Here is an 18,010-nt window from a genome sequence, read left to right as displayed (position 1 = left end):
GTCCGACTCAAATATATATAAATTAAGAAATAAAGGAAAGTCCTTACATTGACTCCAAAGTCAACAGATGTTGAGCTCCAAATAGCTCCGATGCTGGCTGCTGCTAACATTGCCTCCACTGCTTGGATACCATTGGGTAGGTAGCCTAACACGGGAAGAGAGAGGAGGATAATACAGTTCAGTGCAGAATTTTAAATAAAGGTTTCCTTATTTAAAAATTAGCATGAATATGATGACTTTTAAAAATATAAAGATATAGAAAAGTAGTAAAAGTACACAGTAACTCGTTTAGAACACTTCAGAGACAGAATGATTAATCTGATTTCAAAGCAGCAAAAATTAGCTTTGTTTGTCAAGCTCTGTAGTCAGCTGGGCTTTTGTAGTCTTATCTGTAGTCATACTGAAAAACTTCACAGTCAGTTCACATAGGGGGAAACTTAAATGACAGAATACTGGAAAACATCAAAGAAACGAAGAAGAAACACATGTAGAGAGAAAGACAGTGAAATAAAACAATCTGGATACAAAGAAGAGCGAGGAAATACTCTGGCATATTTCATTCTTAACAAGTAGAACTGAGACCATAACTACTGTCTTGCAGTGACATATTCCCAGATCAATAAATGAAATGGAGACCAAGGCAAGCAAGCACACAGAGAAAAGTAAGGAATAATTAATTTTGTGTTTTTGGGACAATCCCACTGTAAACTGTTCAAATTAACTTCCCTCCAGCCTCCAGTCATCATAAAAGTTCAGAAAATTACCAAATCTACTGCATTTGATTTTTGGTGATCAATGTTTCATTTGAGTAGGAAAAAAGCTAGATCATTATGACATGCATGACAACGTAGTAATAAACGCATGACTGGAGCTACCATGCTACCTTTAAACATAGAGCTGTTCATAATGTGTCTTATCTAAACTAATAAAACATAAAACAACTGGTAGTTCCTGCTAGACAAGCTGACTGGTCAAAGACAAATAGCAACTATATTGATAATCTCTATGTATAAATTGATTTTTATGGTTGTTATGCGTACTCTTGCTACAACAAGGATGCTGATACTGCCTGATAACATCTTGGGCTGACAGATCACCACCCTGCTACGCAGGCTCCAAGACTAATATCTCCTTACCTTGGCCGGGAGCAAATTACGTCACGGATCATAATCTTACTAGAAAAACCTGTTTGACGACCTCTGTGGCTGTTATTATGAAAGACTACTTTGTTACACTGTGAGAGTATTGCTTACGCATCAGTGTAACACACTGCCCTACCACTTTATTCATGCATGCTAAGCTGTCAAGTATACGTGCATGTTGGCAATGAATTAGAGACAAATTTCTCCTCATGTTGACAGTAAGCACTTTAGTGTGATCCAGTTGTTTAGCCACACTGGATACTAGAATTCGATGATGCTTTCTTTTCTAAAACAAAAGAATTATTTAAGTAAATACCTAGGTAAAACTGAAAACTATATACTGAATACAGCCTGCAAGGTTTTACATAAGCTGGGAATTGCTGAGTGAAGTGATTCCCGTTTTTAAGTTTTGTAGGTAAGTGCTTTTTAAATTAATTTTATTGCATCAAGGCTTTTTGACTTTGTCAGGAGTCTCAAATTAAACTTTATTTAAACAAAACAAAAAAGAAAAGAACAATTTCATTAAATTATAAAATCCTCTGGTGAAAATTAGGACATTTATGTTGTCAGTTTTGAACCAGTTATAATATAACACTATAAAAAAAATAAAAGTGCTAAAACTGAAATCATGAACACACTCTGAGCTCACCAACACTGTCAGAGAGAAGTTAGGGGCTTCTCTATTTACCTGTTTGTCTCCTTCCCTGAACAAACAGCCCCCTTTATCCCCACTGCCTCAATGAAAATGTCCAGACGGAAATGTACAGATATTTAATGTACGGACCAACTCAGTTTAGTTGGTGACTTGCAGAGTACAAATCTCCAGGTTGTAGCATACAAAAATAAGAAGATTTACAATAAATCAAGCTCTGGATCATATCTTCTGCATCAACAGCATAACAATATGGATGACCCTCTTTCTGAGCAGGACGACGATATAGATAAATATAAATACATCTGATAAGGAGGTAACAGGTGCTGAAGCTGCTCCTGCTTCTGCTGAAACATACAAATCCAAAAGTGGTTATATCTTTTGGAGTCTAGTACCTCCTGGCTTACATGGTAGGGCAACTACTGCAAATGACCCCTGGCATTAACCAGTTTGCTGTGACAAGAATAAGTGACACCAAGACATGTTTTGATCGGTTTATGCTATTGTCACCAAAGAAAGTCACCATTGCTATTACAGACCTTGAAGGAAAAAAAGTCAATGGCGACATTTAGAATGACAGTGATGATGAATACTTGAAGCAAGGGCTGTGCGATATGACCAAAATCTCATATCCCGATATAAGACATTTATCGTCCTGACAACGATATAAATCACAAAAATGTAACATTTTCTGTAAATTCTGTCCAGCTCGACTTGCATGAAGTGTTTCCAGCTGGGCGTCGTGTACCTGGAGTCGAGTGTTTTAACCGATGCATGATGAAACTATACATTTTTAGACATAGGTTGTAACAGCCACCGTTTTCTTTGTGAGTATTTATTACACGGTGTACTGTGGCGAAAGGCCTGTTCTAATGTTTGAGTCTAAGGTTTATTTTTTAGCACCTGACGGCTCTTTTTTGCTTCTCATCCGTAAACTCTCTGCATACTCATTCACATGATTCAGTTTATTTTGAAAAGTCTCAACACGATCTTGAGCTTTATTGTGAAAGGTTTACGTGGAAAACAAACAAGCGGACAGCGGAGCCACGCGATGGTTTTACCGTCGTTGTTGCTAATGACAACACGTAAAAACAGGCGCTTGTCTGTCCGTAGTGTGGTTATATTAAATATAAGAAAGAAAGAACTTTAAGAAATTAATATAGCCACTACAGTGACCATCAAAACGATGAAAAAAATATTGCTGTAAACAGTTTATTTTGCAACAGCACGAAACAAACGATAGCGTGATAGGAAACGATAGACGTTTTTATATCGTCATCCGATATATATCGTTATATCAAACAGCCCTACCTGACTCCCTATACCGGTGTTCCTTTTGCTGGAATGTACAGATCCAGCAATGACACCACTGATAATCACTGGGACACGTCAACAGGCAGAACTATCTGGTCTTTAAGTTTGAGTTCATTAGCTGTTTCCGGGTCCAAACTCTGCTTCAGGTCCCAAAGTCAAACGAACACTGCAGCATCACTGATAGTTACAAACTGTCTAAATTCTTTCATCTTTAATAAAAATGATCAGTGTGGCTGCTCCACCAGGTGTAACAATCAAGTTTAACATCCAGGCATCCACAAAAACAGAATTTATGAAATTTAACGGAGTTAGAAGTTAGCAGGGAGTTAGCTCGCTAGTTTTCACCCAAACATAACATACAATGATCTGACTGAGGGATTTCTTAAAAAATTAAAACGTACAGCTCTATTAGTGCTTCCAACATAAATGAAGACAAAAAACTGAACAACAGTGACGTTCTGTAGGGCTACTGAAGTTGGGGTAGCTGGTCTATAATGATGTGCTATATGGTGGATAGCTACACAGCTATGGTAAGCATTAATATAAACACAGTGAAGCATGAGGATGAACACTAACTTTTTTCCATTCAGCAAAAGTTAACGTGAGGGTTCCCGATGGTTAGGGACAAATGTAATTGCATGGCAGGAAAAAGATGCTGTAAACGGACTAAACTTCAGTCGGGAGAACAACTGAGATAATCCATCCACAATACGAGGTTAGTCATTCATTTACTGCTGCATGGGCTGGGCTGTAGTTACATCGTAAGGTTTTAAAAACTGAGCTTTAAAATGAATAGTGGTAATAAAAACCGAGAGAGGCCGACAATGATTACTGCCTTTTTTAGGGGCTTGTTCAGATTAAATAGAACAAGATACAAAGCATTAAAACATGTTAAAAACACAACAGCCTTAATAAACGCAGTAGTTTGGACCAAGAAGCAGTGTTCATACATCATCACTTAAAGACCAAATTTTCCAGGCAACAATATCACTTCAGACCTTTTGAATAATATCAAGAGTCTTCAGATTTTACAACAACAGCAACATCTGACAAGCTTGCTCACATTAGGGATATACTGAAGAGATGGATCCAGCTCCTTTCACTGATGTTCAACCCAGGGCCAGAGGTGACAGTAGATGAATGTTTTGCCCCTTTCCATGGAAAGTGCTCCTTCTGGCAATACATGCTCAGCAAGTCAGGCAAATATGACATAATGTGATGCGATCAAAAACCAGCTATGCATGAAATTGAAGAGGACTGGAAGTTTTGGAAAAGGCAAACCTGCGAGTGGCATTCCTTGAGAAAATTAAAGGAAAACGTCTAGTCCTTGATATGACTACTGGACTGCAGGGGTCACAGTATCACATGTAACAATTTGTTTGCCATCTATGATGTTGGTCAAGAACTTCTCAGGAGGAAACGTACCATGGTGAGCAAAATAAAAACACAACAAAGCAAAAAAATTTAAATCTGAGCTGCCCCCTGAAATTTTGCAGGTAAAGGACACCACTCCACTTTCTTCAACATGTGTTTTTATAGACACCAACACTGGTGTTTAATATTGTCCAAAACAAAACATTTTGAAAAAGAAAAGAAACACTTTTTTTTAAACCCTTTTCTTAAAGTAAATATGCACGAGTCAAAATTGACCTGTAAAACCAGAGATGTTACTATAGTTAACAACAATAAAATAAAAAATAAAACAAATTTTATTTTAGAGATGTGATCTAATACTTCTCAGTAGTAGTAAGGTAACATAAGAACCTTTTATTTTTTTAATATTAATATTAGTATTAAAACCAACCAAATTAAAACCAAACTATTCTTGGACAAGGAAGTCTAACGGGTTGGCCAATAGGTAACAATCAGATTGGATGATAAACAATTTTTTTTAAACCTTCTGTTTGTTTAAGCTTAATACATAAATGCAACTACACTGCAAATGCTAGAACTGAAACACACTTATACTCTGTATACTTAGTTTAGTTTTAGTATGTGTTTAAATAACACAAAAATCAAAAGAAGTAGCGGCTGAATGGTGGTCAGGCAGGATAGGGGCTTCTTAACAGAGTGTAGGATTATGCTGAAGTTAAAGCGACCAAGGAGAGCAATGAAAAGTACACGAAAGGGAGAATACATGTGTATGTGTGTGCGAGTTTGGCCCAGGGTCCACTATAAAGCATGCCAGGCTTCATCAGCTAAGTGCTTATATATCTCCTGGATTACAGACACTGACAAGACATTTCAGTCACAACTTGGGGGACAAGGACATTTCTGTCTTAAACACTTTGAACACACACACACACACACGCGCACACACACACACGCGCACACACACTCTTGTTTAGACATGCGAGGAAAGTAATTGGGATAAAGGAGAAAAAAGGAATGATGTAGCTGGTCTCTCTCCTTTTCCCTGTTTCTCTAGCCCCCCTCTGCCTTTCTCCATCCTTCTCGTCTTTCTAATGAGATTCCCACAGAGAACAGGTCATTTAGTTAATGGATCTCCCTACCGCAATATTCATCTTCCTTCTGAACACACATAGCCAGAACCTTTCATATACACCCTGACCATTCCTCAACAGAACCAGCTCGGAAACCAAACAATAAGCTCATAAACAGTCTTAGAGATTTACCACGTTGTTGCCTTGTAACAAAAGCAGAAACCCCTTCTTGATTTACTTTATGACTTTGGATTCTAGCACCCTACTGACGATGGTCAGAATATTTTGTTACACATACTAAGATCTTAAAAATCTTAGTGTAACTGAACTCCCTGATAATACCACAGTATAGACATGTCAATAGACACTCATTTCATTTGTCACCTGTATGTCCATGACATCTACCAGTCTGCCACACCCCAAACATCCCAAAGGTGCTCTATCGGACTGAGATCTGATCTGATGGTGAATAGAGTGAATTTACTGTTATGTTCAGACAGTCTTAGATTTTTGAGCTTTGTAATATGGTACATTATCCTACTGGAAGCAACCATCATATAATGGGTACACTGTGGCCATAAAGGGATGGACACAGTCAGCAACAATACTCAGATATGTTCTGACATTTAAACAATCTTCTATTCTCCAATTTTTGTGAGCCCGTGCAAACTGCAGCCTCAGTTTCTTATTCTTAGCTTCCTTCTTAGACAGGAGTGGCACCCACTGTGGTCTTCTCTTGCTGTAGCCCAGCTGCTTCAAGGTTCCACATTTTCACAGATGCTCTTCTGCATATCTTTGTTGAAATGAGTGATTATTTGACTTGCTTTGCCATCAGCTTGAAGCAATCTGACCAGTCTCCTCTGACCTCTCTCATGAACAAAGCATTTTCACCCACAGAAGTGACGCTCACTGGATGTTCCCTTTCCCCCCCTTTTCTATAAAGACCATTCATGTGGGTAAATCCCAGGAGATCAGCAGGTTCTGAAATACTCAGACATTCTCAGGAATACCTTCTGGCACTAGCAACCACGCCATGTTCAAAGTCACTTAAAACAACTTTCTTCCCATATCTGATGCTCAGTTTGAACTTCAGCAGGCTGCCCTGACCATGCCTACGTGCTGAAAAGCACAGAGTTGCTCCAGTGTGATTGGGAGATTGATTAGATATTTGGTTTAATAAGCAGTTGAACAGATGTACCTAAGAAAATGGCAAGTGCCGTGTCATTGTTGGATTTTTGTTACATACCACATAATGAAACACAGACAGTGACTGATAAGGCTCAGTGTAGTGAACCATGCTTCACCTTTAAAGTATGAACCCACTGCAGGTGAAGAAATGATGAACAATTCAAAAACTTTATGGTGGCAAAAAAAAAACCCCAAAACAAAACAAAAGGTAGTCTCGTTATTTAATGATACTCATCTGGATCTTGTAAATGTAATTTTTTTAATTAATCATAAGTACTACAACAACTATAATCAGACTGGAATGATGCTGATAATAAGTTCGCCACACACCAAGTCCACAGTCTGTGCTTGAAAACTCCAACATATCTAATCGCCAGATAGCCCAGTGTATGTTTCCACAGCCAGCAGCAGGGATACAGACAAACTTGCAAAAGAAACCCAGATTGTTAAAAAAAAAAAATTACTTAATTAAAAAAAATGACTTGAGAGATGTAAACAACTGCATTACAACTTCTAAGATTACTGTTCACTGGAAGGTTGAACTCTTAACTCTATATGAACAAACTTAATGGTGGTGGCTGAAAAAAACCAAGCACCTCCCTGTACAAATATGAACTTTGAAAAAATAAATGGTGCCATTCAGAAAGAGGCTGCAACCTGAGCCAAAACAGCCAGCCAACCTTACCAGTGAGTACATGGAACACACTGACAGAGAAGTAAGGGATGAAGTGAAGAGGTTGTAAAGGACAGGAGTTAAATGGAAACAAACTAATACATCACAGTGAACTAATTTATGAGCTATCAACCAGTGTGTGGCTGCCAGGCTTTAAACACGAGACTCACCTACGACTCTGTCTCCAGTCTGGACTCCCATCTTCCTCATGGCTGCAGCAAACAACGCCACATCACGCCTCAGTTCTCCAAAAGTCACCTTCACAATTTCCTCATTTGCCTCCTCTGATAGACAAAAACACAAAGTAAATTTAAGACACCTACACAGAAACAAAAATATATTTGTAACATCCAAAAGGTTAACATGCAAATCAGTAAACAGGAATTTAATCACTTGATTTTTCTCTGTTGGTAATCAATTTGTGAATTGACGCTCCCATCTCAGGTAATAACATAATGTTGTTTTGTTGGATGGCACTTGTGGCTCTCTTATTACACAAAAGGTGTGTTTTGATATTGTTGCAATAAAGTTGCAAGAGGAGTGGTGCACATATTGCAGGTTTATCAGCCTCAACAGCCTTTTTCTACCACTGGTTGAGTTTAAGCACTAAAACTACTTGGTTAGGTTTAGCCTCTTACAACTGCTTGGTTAGGGTAAAACAAGAAGATCATATGCCCCTTTGCACCTGCTATCCTTCTCATTCAAAAAAAATACTGGCAAGTTGGTAGTGACAGCCCAGTGTATCTGATGTCATAACCTGGCATCTCGCACATTCCAGAAAATGGAGTTATATGGGTAAGATAAGATTTTTAAGAAAGAAAGAGCAACATCATCCAGTACCACAGACAGGAAGAGTCCTCTTATCTCTCTAAGTAATAGTTTACTGACATTTAGAGGCTGCACAGCATTGTGACCAATGGGGCCTCTTATAATTGTGTTACAGCTCCTGAGGGAGCTTGCACACAGGAGCAAGGCCCCACTTCGCCTCATATATATACACACACATAGCAATAAAAGCAGACCTATCCATTAGTACCTGACAGAGAGCGGTTAATCTAATAACAAAGTGACGTATGAAGCCTCATGCACAACAACGCATCAATCCTGTGCCCAACTACCCTCCCAACTCTGCACACAAAAAGCTCAAACACACATGAAGATTAAATAAATCACTAAGTAATTACAATCTGTGTGACACGGGGGAAGAAGAACACAAGAGACAACAGTGCACAATTAGTGGTGGAAAAAGGACATTAAAATTCACCATTAAAAGAAGGACTAGTAATAAAAACAATAACAGCAAAAAAACTGAACAGAAATGCAAACATTATATGAGCGCTAAGAGATATGTTTATGATGGAGAATAAAGAGAAAATGAGTGCCTTGTGGTGTCATTTTAAAAATTCCCATTAACATGTGTGGAGTTGGCGCCAAGATAAGGGAAGTTATCCCCCATTAAAGCATCATAAATTCCGGTGCAGAACTGTCCTTTTTAATTTCTTATACCTTCATCAGCATAATATACTCTTAAGTATATACATACTTGCAGCGTAGAGAGCCACTTTGTCATGGTCTGCATGTTTGAGCAGGTTCTCAGCGTAGTTGAGCCGAGCTCCTTTAAACCACTCGGGAACATCTGAGATGCGTTTGGATACATCCACCACCTGATAAAAACACATGGAGGGGAGCGACACATCAGAGAAGCTCTGATGCTTTCTATCTTTCTCATGAAATTGTCCAGACAATAATTTTTCACAACTGCTATGCTCTCCTTTTCTGTTTTTTACTGTATTTGCAACAAAATTTAAGAATTGTGAACAAAATTTAAAAAGTAAGATAAACAATTTCCTAAAAAACTCCAAGGCAACACTGGGATATAACAGTGCAGCCCACAGTGCAAGGCTGTAACAAAACGTTTGATTGACTGGCTAATTGTTTGCCTGTCCTCTATTTATTGTCTGCTTATACAAAAGAGTGAAGAGGAAACATTAACCATGTGTACAGAAGGGGCGTGTGAACTACACACTGCAGTGTGAGACACTATTTATTACCTCACACACCCACGTGAGAGGGTATATCCTGGAACTAAGCAGCATTAAGCCGATGAAACAGGAAATTAAATAATTATCATAATTTAAAATCACTGAACCTTACTTCATTTCTAGTTGGGTTTTCAGTTTAGCATGGCCATTATATTGATGTACAGTAAAATATTAAATATTATATGTTTTAGTGACCTAAACTGTTTAGAAATGTAGTCTTTGGCTTTAAAACTGCGATAAGAAATACACACATTTTTCTATTCCCATTTTTAGGTTATGACATACACGAAGGTTGGACTCACCTCTTCATATGGCTTTGAGCTCACGACTCCACAAAAGCGCCAAACCTCTCCCCAGAACTCTGGGTAGGAGTCCACTGACCACTGGTACAGGTCACTGTAGTTGGCTAGAAGACAAAAGATTTGTCATTATTTGAGAAAAAAAGTTTCCAATTACTATTGTAAAAATAAAGACTTTAGAGATCAGAGGAAACGTTAGTATAAGCACCCCTTAGGCTTAGACCAACTGAAACATTTTGATATCTCTTCTTTCCTAAATCCTTACTTGAAATAAAATTGCAATTTATCTGGGAAAACCTTCAGCAGAGAGAAGTGGTCCTTATTCCTGACAACTAGATCTTTTTATTTACAGGAAAGGTTTTGATCTCCATGAGATCTTAATCACTGTAGGAATGTAGGAATACTGTAAGGATCAGAACACCTGCGAAATTAGGAACACCAGATTTAGGAAAATAGAAATCTTGATATCAGCACGTTAAAAATAGGATGACACTATTTTTATTGTTTCAATTGCACATTCCCTCCGGCTATCTACACTGATGTACCAATCCTATCCCCGTCTCCTCTCTACTTATTCATTAGCCGGCTGACCATGTTTTTCAGCATTCCTTTAATCCTGTTTCTTTAAAATGTCACGGTACTAGAAAGACAATTGAAACAGGCCGCTCTCTTCCATCCTGGCAGCTCTGCAGGCGCAGTCTTTCAGTTCCGAGCTGGAAGTAATCAAAACACCACAGGCTTGTAAACGCCTAATAATTACTGAACAGGGAGTGGTAGAGTGGTTGTAGGTCATCCTTAATAAAACTCTTCTAAGACAATAAATTCGTAGATTTGTTTATGCTGATTCACCGCCTATACATGTTCTTTACATGTGTTCAAATGGCAATAAGCTAGCTTGAAATGCTCCACAGCAAGCCATCACTACACTGTGCCGATTGTGAGGTAACGTACTGCCTTTAAAACATGAACTGACACATAGCAAAAGGGAGAGATGCTGCTCGTTTCTGTTTTTCTATCTGGCTGAGTTATGCAGCTTCGTAGGCTCAATAATACGACTTGTATTCTCTCCAGCACACCTACTCTGGAGCCCGTCTGGCTCCCTCCCTCCTACCCCACTCACCCAGATTAAGCCCGTAGTCCTGGTTGACCTGTATCCTAAACTTATCCATCTGTGTGTTCCTCTTAGAATCCGGGTACCACAGAACCTTGCTCTCCATATCCATAATTTTCTCACTCTTTCCTTCCGTGTCTTTGGACATCTTTGTCGAGTCCCTTTGTCGCCTGTCAACAACGACTTAAAACGAATCCCGAGCGTCTTATAAAAGCTAAGTGCTCCTGAGGTGACTGCTCTGGGTAAATTAGATCACAGGCTAGCCTCTCAGATTGAATGGCACCACACACCACTGCGTGACAGCTACGCTCACTGTCAGCGGAAAGCGTGGGGCTGCCTAGGAAAACTGAGAGGCCACGCCCCGGCGTCGTCACGTAGCAGGGCAAGTTCGGTTCAAGATCGACTTTGGTTGACAAGTGTTTGACAGTGTTACGACGAATGCAAGCAACAGTTCTTAATTCGTTTCTTTCAGACGTCACTATAGGCATATATGCACACTTTTAATCCTATAATCTTAAATAAATAACGACAATTCTGAAGAAGGAGGCCTTACACCTGACCAAAATATTATATTTTTCATCAATACATGTTAAATAAAATGTTGATATGATGCAAATATGCAACGGTAACAAGCAAATTCTGTAAAGAGCAATATATTGGTGATCACCTGTAACACATCATCATTGACTGACTGTATTTATCAGACTGCGACGGTCCTTCTGCTGTTGTTCATGTTTAATCATTTACATTATTGTGTTGATATTTTTTAATAATGTTTGCCGACAAAATTCTGATACTTAATGAGATGATGAAGGAGGTCGAAGAAAACCAGGAGAGGTGGAGGTATGCACTGGAGAGGAGAGGAATTTAAGTCACCTTTAGAGAGCCAGTCAAAGATCCAAGGAGTAAAATTAGTAGAAAAATTATCTTAAAGCCATTAATTCCACCATTCAAAGCAATAAGTGCTCAAGAGGGATACTGAAGAGACAATGGGCAGGGTGGAAGATGAGTGTCAAGGGGGATTTGTGATAGAAGGATAGCACCAAGGGTGAAATGGAAAGTTAACAAGACAGTACTGAGACCTGCTATGGTGTATTGTTTGGAGAAAGTGTCACTAACAAAACGACAGGAGGTAGAGCTGGAGGTGGCTGAGATGAAGATGTTAAGATTTTGTTGGCTGTGTGCAGAACTGAGAGAATTAGAATTGAGTATGTTAGAGGGACAGCTCGGGTTGAGCAGTTTGGAGTTGGAGAGGCAAAGCTGACCACCACCACTGGCCCTTTGTGCCTCTTTTCATTAAAAGTTATCATTCTTTAACCCGCGCACAAAAGCTGCAGTTGCAGAAATCTTGAACATCTCCCGCACGCAAAGCGAAGGCTTTCGATTGGTCCTCAGCGCACTGGCTCCACATCAGCCGACAGATCGCTCTATGTGGGAGGCGCATAGCTGTCAACGGACTGGCGTCTAGTTTGCTCAAGGGAAGGCTGTCTTTTAGGTTCACGAAGTGGTTTAAAAAGCATTTGAACCAGTCAGAGAGCAAGAATGTAGGGGTCTGGTTTGAGGGGTGTGCCCAATTAGAGTTGAGAAATAACGACCCTCCTTATTGCGTGGTGGTGTCATCCAACCTTGTTTTCATTAAGTGATGGAAAAGCTACTATATAGTTGTATCATGTCCTGACTGTTCTAGTCTAGATTGCATAATATACCAATAGTTTTTTTCTGTTACTATATTAATACTAATTTGTATATTGATATTAATCCCCAAGCCCAAAATGAATTGTAATCCACTGATGTCAATCTATAGCCTTAAAATATCCATGTTCACATGATAGTAAGCATGGAGTCAAAATCTCTAGTTCCCTTTGGAGTCCCTGAGTCCAGATTATAATACCAAAGGCCTCATGGCCATTCTACCTGGAGAAATATGGAGCCAACAAACACAATAAAATACTTGAGGAGCTCTGAATAGCCCCGGTGTGTCTTTTGATTTGTTGCATTTATATCTCAGTCTCTTAGCAACATGCCTTGAGTATACCTTGATAAAAGGCAAGAACAAATAGGGAAGGACAACGAATGCGTCCTTGTGTGTGTGTGAATACAAATGTGTGTTTATAAGTTTGGTTAAAGGATGTGTTGCTGAATTTACACATTTTGAGAAGCATGGATATTCATTTTTTCCATGGCACTTTACAATTAGCAAATGGACATTTTCACATACTTTTTCATGCAGGCCTGGTTAGGTTTGGATAGATGTGCGATTTAAAACTGCATCTTGTATTTAGTTGGGTTGTCTTTGTCTAATGTTGAAATTTGTTTATTGATCTGAAACATGTAAGTGTGACAAATATGCAAAAAAAAAAAAAAACCATAAAAAAAAATTATTTTAAAAAATCAGGAAGGAGGGAAATTTTTCACAGAACCGTATAAGACTTAGATTCAGCCTGCATTGTGGTTGTATATAAATGTATTTGTAAACCTACAAAGTGCTTTATTCATATATCTTAGCATGGGGAAAGTACATGAATCAAAGCAACAGCATAACTTATACAAATATTCTGTGATCAGGGGTTGCTATTCAGTTGAACATATTACTGGTTTGGGAGCTTGACTGTAGTAGAATTAAATGCATAAATGTCACTACATTTGGAGACAATTGTATTTAGACATAAATTTTTCAATATTTTCCTAATACATTGAAAAACTGATGTCTAAAAACCCATATGAAACATATATGTTCCATAAAATCTGTAATATCCCTCATTCATTTTTTAAAATAAATTATATCAAATCATGACCAATGACGAACATTTTCATTCAGACTTAAGAAAAAACAGTCTCCCAACTTTTATGTAGTTTTTCTTTTCTTCTTTTCTATTTTTTTGTTTGTTTTAGTTTAAATTGCTTGTTTTAAAGGTCAAAATTCACCATCAAGTGGATTTTGGCTTTGAAAAGGATTTTGTCCATTTGTAAAATATTGTACCAAGATATGAGATTGCCTTAAAGACTTGAAAGAGTTGACCTTTAGGTAGCTTGCTTCATTGTTAGTCAGACAAACTTTCTGTCACTGAATTTGACCTGAAATGGACTCCTGTCATCACGCCACAGTCAGTGTTTCCTTTATCTACGTAATCACATTTTGGCTCGGTATGTCTAACATGGTCCAGCCACATTTTGTAACAAGCTATGACCACATCTTTAATTTTATTTTGAATTATTTCACAATGACTGGTCTTTGGATTGTGCAACATAAAATTTACAAGTAACACATTCCGTATGGACTGGTTATAGTTAACTACAGCATAACCAACCCTAATTTTGAAAATATTTTGTGTCAAGTTAACCAACTTAGACTGACATAGGCTGACATAGTGTATGTAGAGCTTTTACAATGAATTTTCTTAGAGTGAAGTACAAAAAAGTGTTTTCTTTTTTTCATGTGTAATCTTCAGGTTTAGCCATGTGATTTGGCTGGTTTGAGTCGCATTATGCATGTCAAGTGAATATATTATGATAAAACACCTTGAGGATTTAGCTTTTGAATTTTAAACTGTTGGGTCTTAAATTTGAGTTTATAAGCCTCCTTTTAATGAATATCACGTTCCAAAGGCCACTTGGATTACAAGACCTTGGACAAACTGAGCAGCATTTATACTGCCAAAGGGCAGTTTGAGGTTTATTACATTGATTTAAAGTTCAATTTGAAATCATTTTATAAGGATTAGAACAAATGCTTGAGACTTGTAGTCAGAGATAAGAGCTATAGGAGTGCACCATATCAGTGAGAGTCATATGAAAGAGAGAAATGTTCAAATTTTCATTTTTTAGCTATTACAAAGGTAAAGAAATATCTGCACAGTGCACATTGCACGTTCAGGAAAGTGCTCCTCTAACTGGAAGCATCAAATTCTCCCACCTTATTCTAAAATGGAATATAAATGCAAAGAAGTGCCACCTAGTGGCCAGAAATAACACGATGACAAAACAACAATTGTCTAAATTACATACAGAAACCAATGGGCAGTAAAAAAATAAAAATAAAAATAAAAAGTAACAAGGTATAAATATTGTTCAGTATTATAGAGGAAAAGTGTAAATTTTGTAGTTCCGTTGGCCTATCCCCTTAGATTTGATGTGCAAGTGATTATGTGTTTGCTGACCTATTGTTACAATTGACAAATATGTGCTTGTAATATTTCCATTATTTTACACTTGATTATTGTTTTGCAGGACTCCATATTAAGACAAAATCGTTTTTAATGTGTTAAAATATCCCTCAAATTCTTTTCCAAGTTTCACTTGATTTTGCCACATCGTTCATTTTCTTCATCTTGTTTAACATAACTCTATGGCACTCTGAGATAAAACAGCAAAAATGCCTTTTAATAAGCCTGTTTCACGTAAGGTTGATTTCCCATAAACTGTGAACGAATACAAAATACTTTATTATCTTAAAAGACACTGCTCCAGTAGATGGCAGACTAATATCATGAAGTTGCATCCAGTGATAATCCTATTATTGTTTGTGTGAATAATATTTATATATTCTTTCATATTCATTTATTTATACATTTCCCCCCGAAAATAAATTAACTTAACAAAAGCCTGTTGTGCATACAAGAAGAAACATTCTAAATGGTTTACTTACAACGAGCGTAAATAAGATTACTAATAGTTTTGTTTGTAATAATTTTTTGTTTAACTTTTACAGTTTCCCCCCTCATTTTGGAGAAAGCTACGTCTTTTTATATGGCCGCTTCATTTAGCCTACTCAAAATTGTAATTCCATTCATGCAGAACGTTTAGGGACAGTTTTTTTTAACTGATTTATATGGGAATCTCAAAACAAGATAATATAAATATTTTTTCCATTAAAATTTAAACAAATGTTAATTTTACCAGTTCTTAAAGGTTCCTTACGACACTTAAAAGTCAAACCTACCTTTATTTTCCTTCTACGTCATATGACTGAATCGTGTCACGACGTCATCACCCTTCACGGAAGTCGGTGCGGTGATGATGGTGTCCCCGTAAATGTAGCAGCAGGAAGAGGATGTTTGCTTCCATTGAAAGAATAATATCACCTGCTTATACATCTTTGTAACGTAGTGAACTGCTGTAGAGTTTTTCTGCGGACCCGGTGAAGATTTAGACAGCTCACTCCCTCTCCCGGAGGCGGCCCGAAAACATGTCCCTGTTCCAGTCGGCACTAGATTTCTTAGCCGGGCCCGGCTCCTCCGGAGCGGCCAGTCGGGACCAAAATGATTTCGTCGGACAAGTCGTTGAACTCGGTGACATGAAGCTGAGAATCAAGAGGGTGATCGCGGAAGGTGAGATACGTGCGCATCACAACAAGAAATTTTGGTCACGTCTTCAGCGGCTAGTCATGCTAGTTAGCTGAATTTGCTAACATGTTAGCATTTGTGAAATACCTCTACTGGAGTAAGTGATAATATAGTTAGCAAGTGCAGGACAGTGAGTCACCGAGCAAACGCCAGGAGATAATTTGGTTTCGACTGTATCTAACAAGCGCTAAATCGGTTTCCAGAATTAGGTGCTTTAAGGAGACGAATAGACATTTCAAAGTTAAACTTGACGTGTCTGCTTTGTGTTACCGCTTTACACCTCACTGAAGGCTGTGTGTGTGTGCAGGCAGAGCTGCGCTTTACGTGTCCACCTTACCGTCTGTCTTTCTTGGAAACACGGCACTTTTTGCTTCATGAGAAAGACTTGATAAAAGTGTGAGTCAGGCCTGCCGGGCCCCGAAGATATGAGTGATGACGGTGTTGTTGGTTACCAAACCAATTGATTACCTGTAACAGGGTAGGCTGGAAACTCTACAAGTTTCAGTCGAAACAGAGCACTTGAAAAATTTTGTTGGATTGTTTCTTGTGACGTTAACAAGAGCGGCATTCCTGTGTCAGCACTGGTGCCTGCTTATTTAATTCTTTTTGTTAAGTATAAAAATATCGTCCCACGTTTGTGGTTAGGGCTGCAGTAGAAACAAGTGAATACCACAGATGCCATAAGGAGAAACCTACTGGTAGGTTTGTGACAGCAAGCAAGGGTCTTGCTGCCTGGATTATTGCTTTTTGAGCGAGTAATAAACGTTTAATATATCAGAGTAGACCAATTATGTACAAATTTGGACTGATAGTTTAGCATTACAAAGCACTTAATTTGGTAATTGTCAACAGTTTAGTGTGATCTGATTAGTCGATTAGTTTGGGTTTTTATGTCACAAACTAAATAGAAATTGTCTTCCGAGGCAAAAAAGGAAAATGCTGATCTGGTGTTCCTGATTTTTAGAGGTATCACTGATTATTTGTTTTTTGCTGTGTCTGCAAGTGGTATATTCTGCTTCTTGAGAGCAGGTGAGAAGAGAACATGGCATACCCTGTCAGGTTACACAACATGATCTACTCCAACATTTCACACAAACAATCAAATAATCTATTTAGATCCATGATTACTGATGTGATCTCCACCTGGTGTCTTGCAGAAAAGTGCTTAAAAATTTTGGCTGATTATAGCTTCAATCTCCCAACTGTATAACTATAACCTCCAGTTGGAAAGCCAGCCAATCATTTCTTCCATAGCAATTTTCCAGACATCCAAAAACCCTTAAGTCTACCTAGGGCATCTTTTTATCTATATTGAATACACTTTTATATTCTTAAAAGTGTCTTGGAACACATCTCTATATATCGGTTTTAAAAACCTACTCTTTGACCTACTCTAGTACACCGGTCATGGTATATTATTTTATTTTGTGTGATGCCCCCTGAAAGCTGCTATGAATTTAGAAACTGTGAAAAGTAGTTCACTCTGAGGGTTAAGGGTGGGCTTCAAATAAACATGCTCCACTTTTCCTTTAATTATCTTTTTCTTTTTTTTGTCTTGCCTCCTGTATGGTGTGTACCAGAATCAGCCAAACATGACTATGTTGGCAAATAAGATGACATTTACTATTGTCTGCGGCTGATTTCTACGTGTTTTGTCTCATCGATTTTAAGTTGACTGAATATGCAAAGCTAGTGTGATAAAAGACTTTAGTTAAGTCGTGGTTTTTTTTGTTGTTCTTCTTGTTGTTGTTGTTTTTTAATAGAGAACATGCAAAATTCACACAACCAGGGGTCCTCTGGCTG

General features: G+C 38.1%; 2 protein-coding genes across 2 annotated transcripts in view; one reads left to right on the top strand and one right to left on the bottom strand.

Annotated features, from left to right (window-relative positions):
• The window catches only part of aacs (acetoacetyl-CoA synthetase), a 40,763-nt gene extending 29,585 nt beyond the window's left edge, over window positions 1-11,178 (bottom strand). Inside the window, exons 1-5 of the mRNA XM_063490381.1 lie at window positions 10,875-11,178; window positions 9,758-9,861; window positions 8,957-9,077; window positions 7,584-7,697; window positions 48-145 (exon numbers count right to left, since the gene is read on the bottom strand). Coding sequence (XP_063346451.1) covers window positions 48-145; window positions 7,584-7,697; window positions 8,957-9,077; window positions 9,758-9,861; window positions 10,875-11,013 — 576 coding nt within the window. The 5' untranslated portion in view covers window positions 11,014-11,178. The remainder of the gene's footprint in view (window positions 1-47; window positions 146-7,583; window positions 7,698-8,956; window positions 9,078-9,757; window positions 9,862-10,874) is intronic.
• Window positions 11,179-15,846: 4,668 nt separating this feature from the next.
• The window catches only part of gak (cyclin G associated kinase), a 27,638-nt gene continuing 25,474 nt past the window's right edge, over window positions 15,847-18,010 (top strand). The window contains exon 1 of the mRNA XM_063490680.1: window positions 15,847-16,192. Within this exon, the coding sequence (XP_063346750.1) occupies window positions 16,051-16,192 (142 nt within the window). The 5' untranslated portion in view covers window positions 15,847-16,050. The remainder of the gene's footprint in view (window positions 16,193-18,010) is intronic.

The sequence above is a fragment of the Pelmatolapia mariae genome, linkage group LG12, assembly GCF_036321145.2.
Source record: "Pelmatolapia mariae isolate MD_Pm_ZW linkage group LG12, Pm_UMD_F_2, whole genome shotgun sequence".
NCBI classification, from domain to species: domain Eukaryota; kingdom Metazoa; phylum Chordata; class Actinopteri; order Cichliformes; family Cichlidae; genus Pelmatolapia; species Pelmatolapia mariae.
This window is presented reverse-complemented; position numbering and strand designations above follow the sequence as displayed.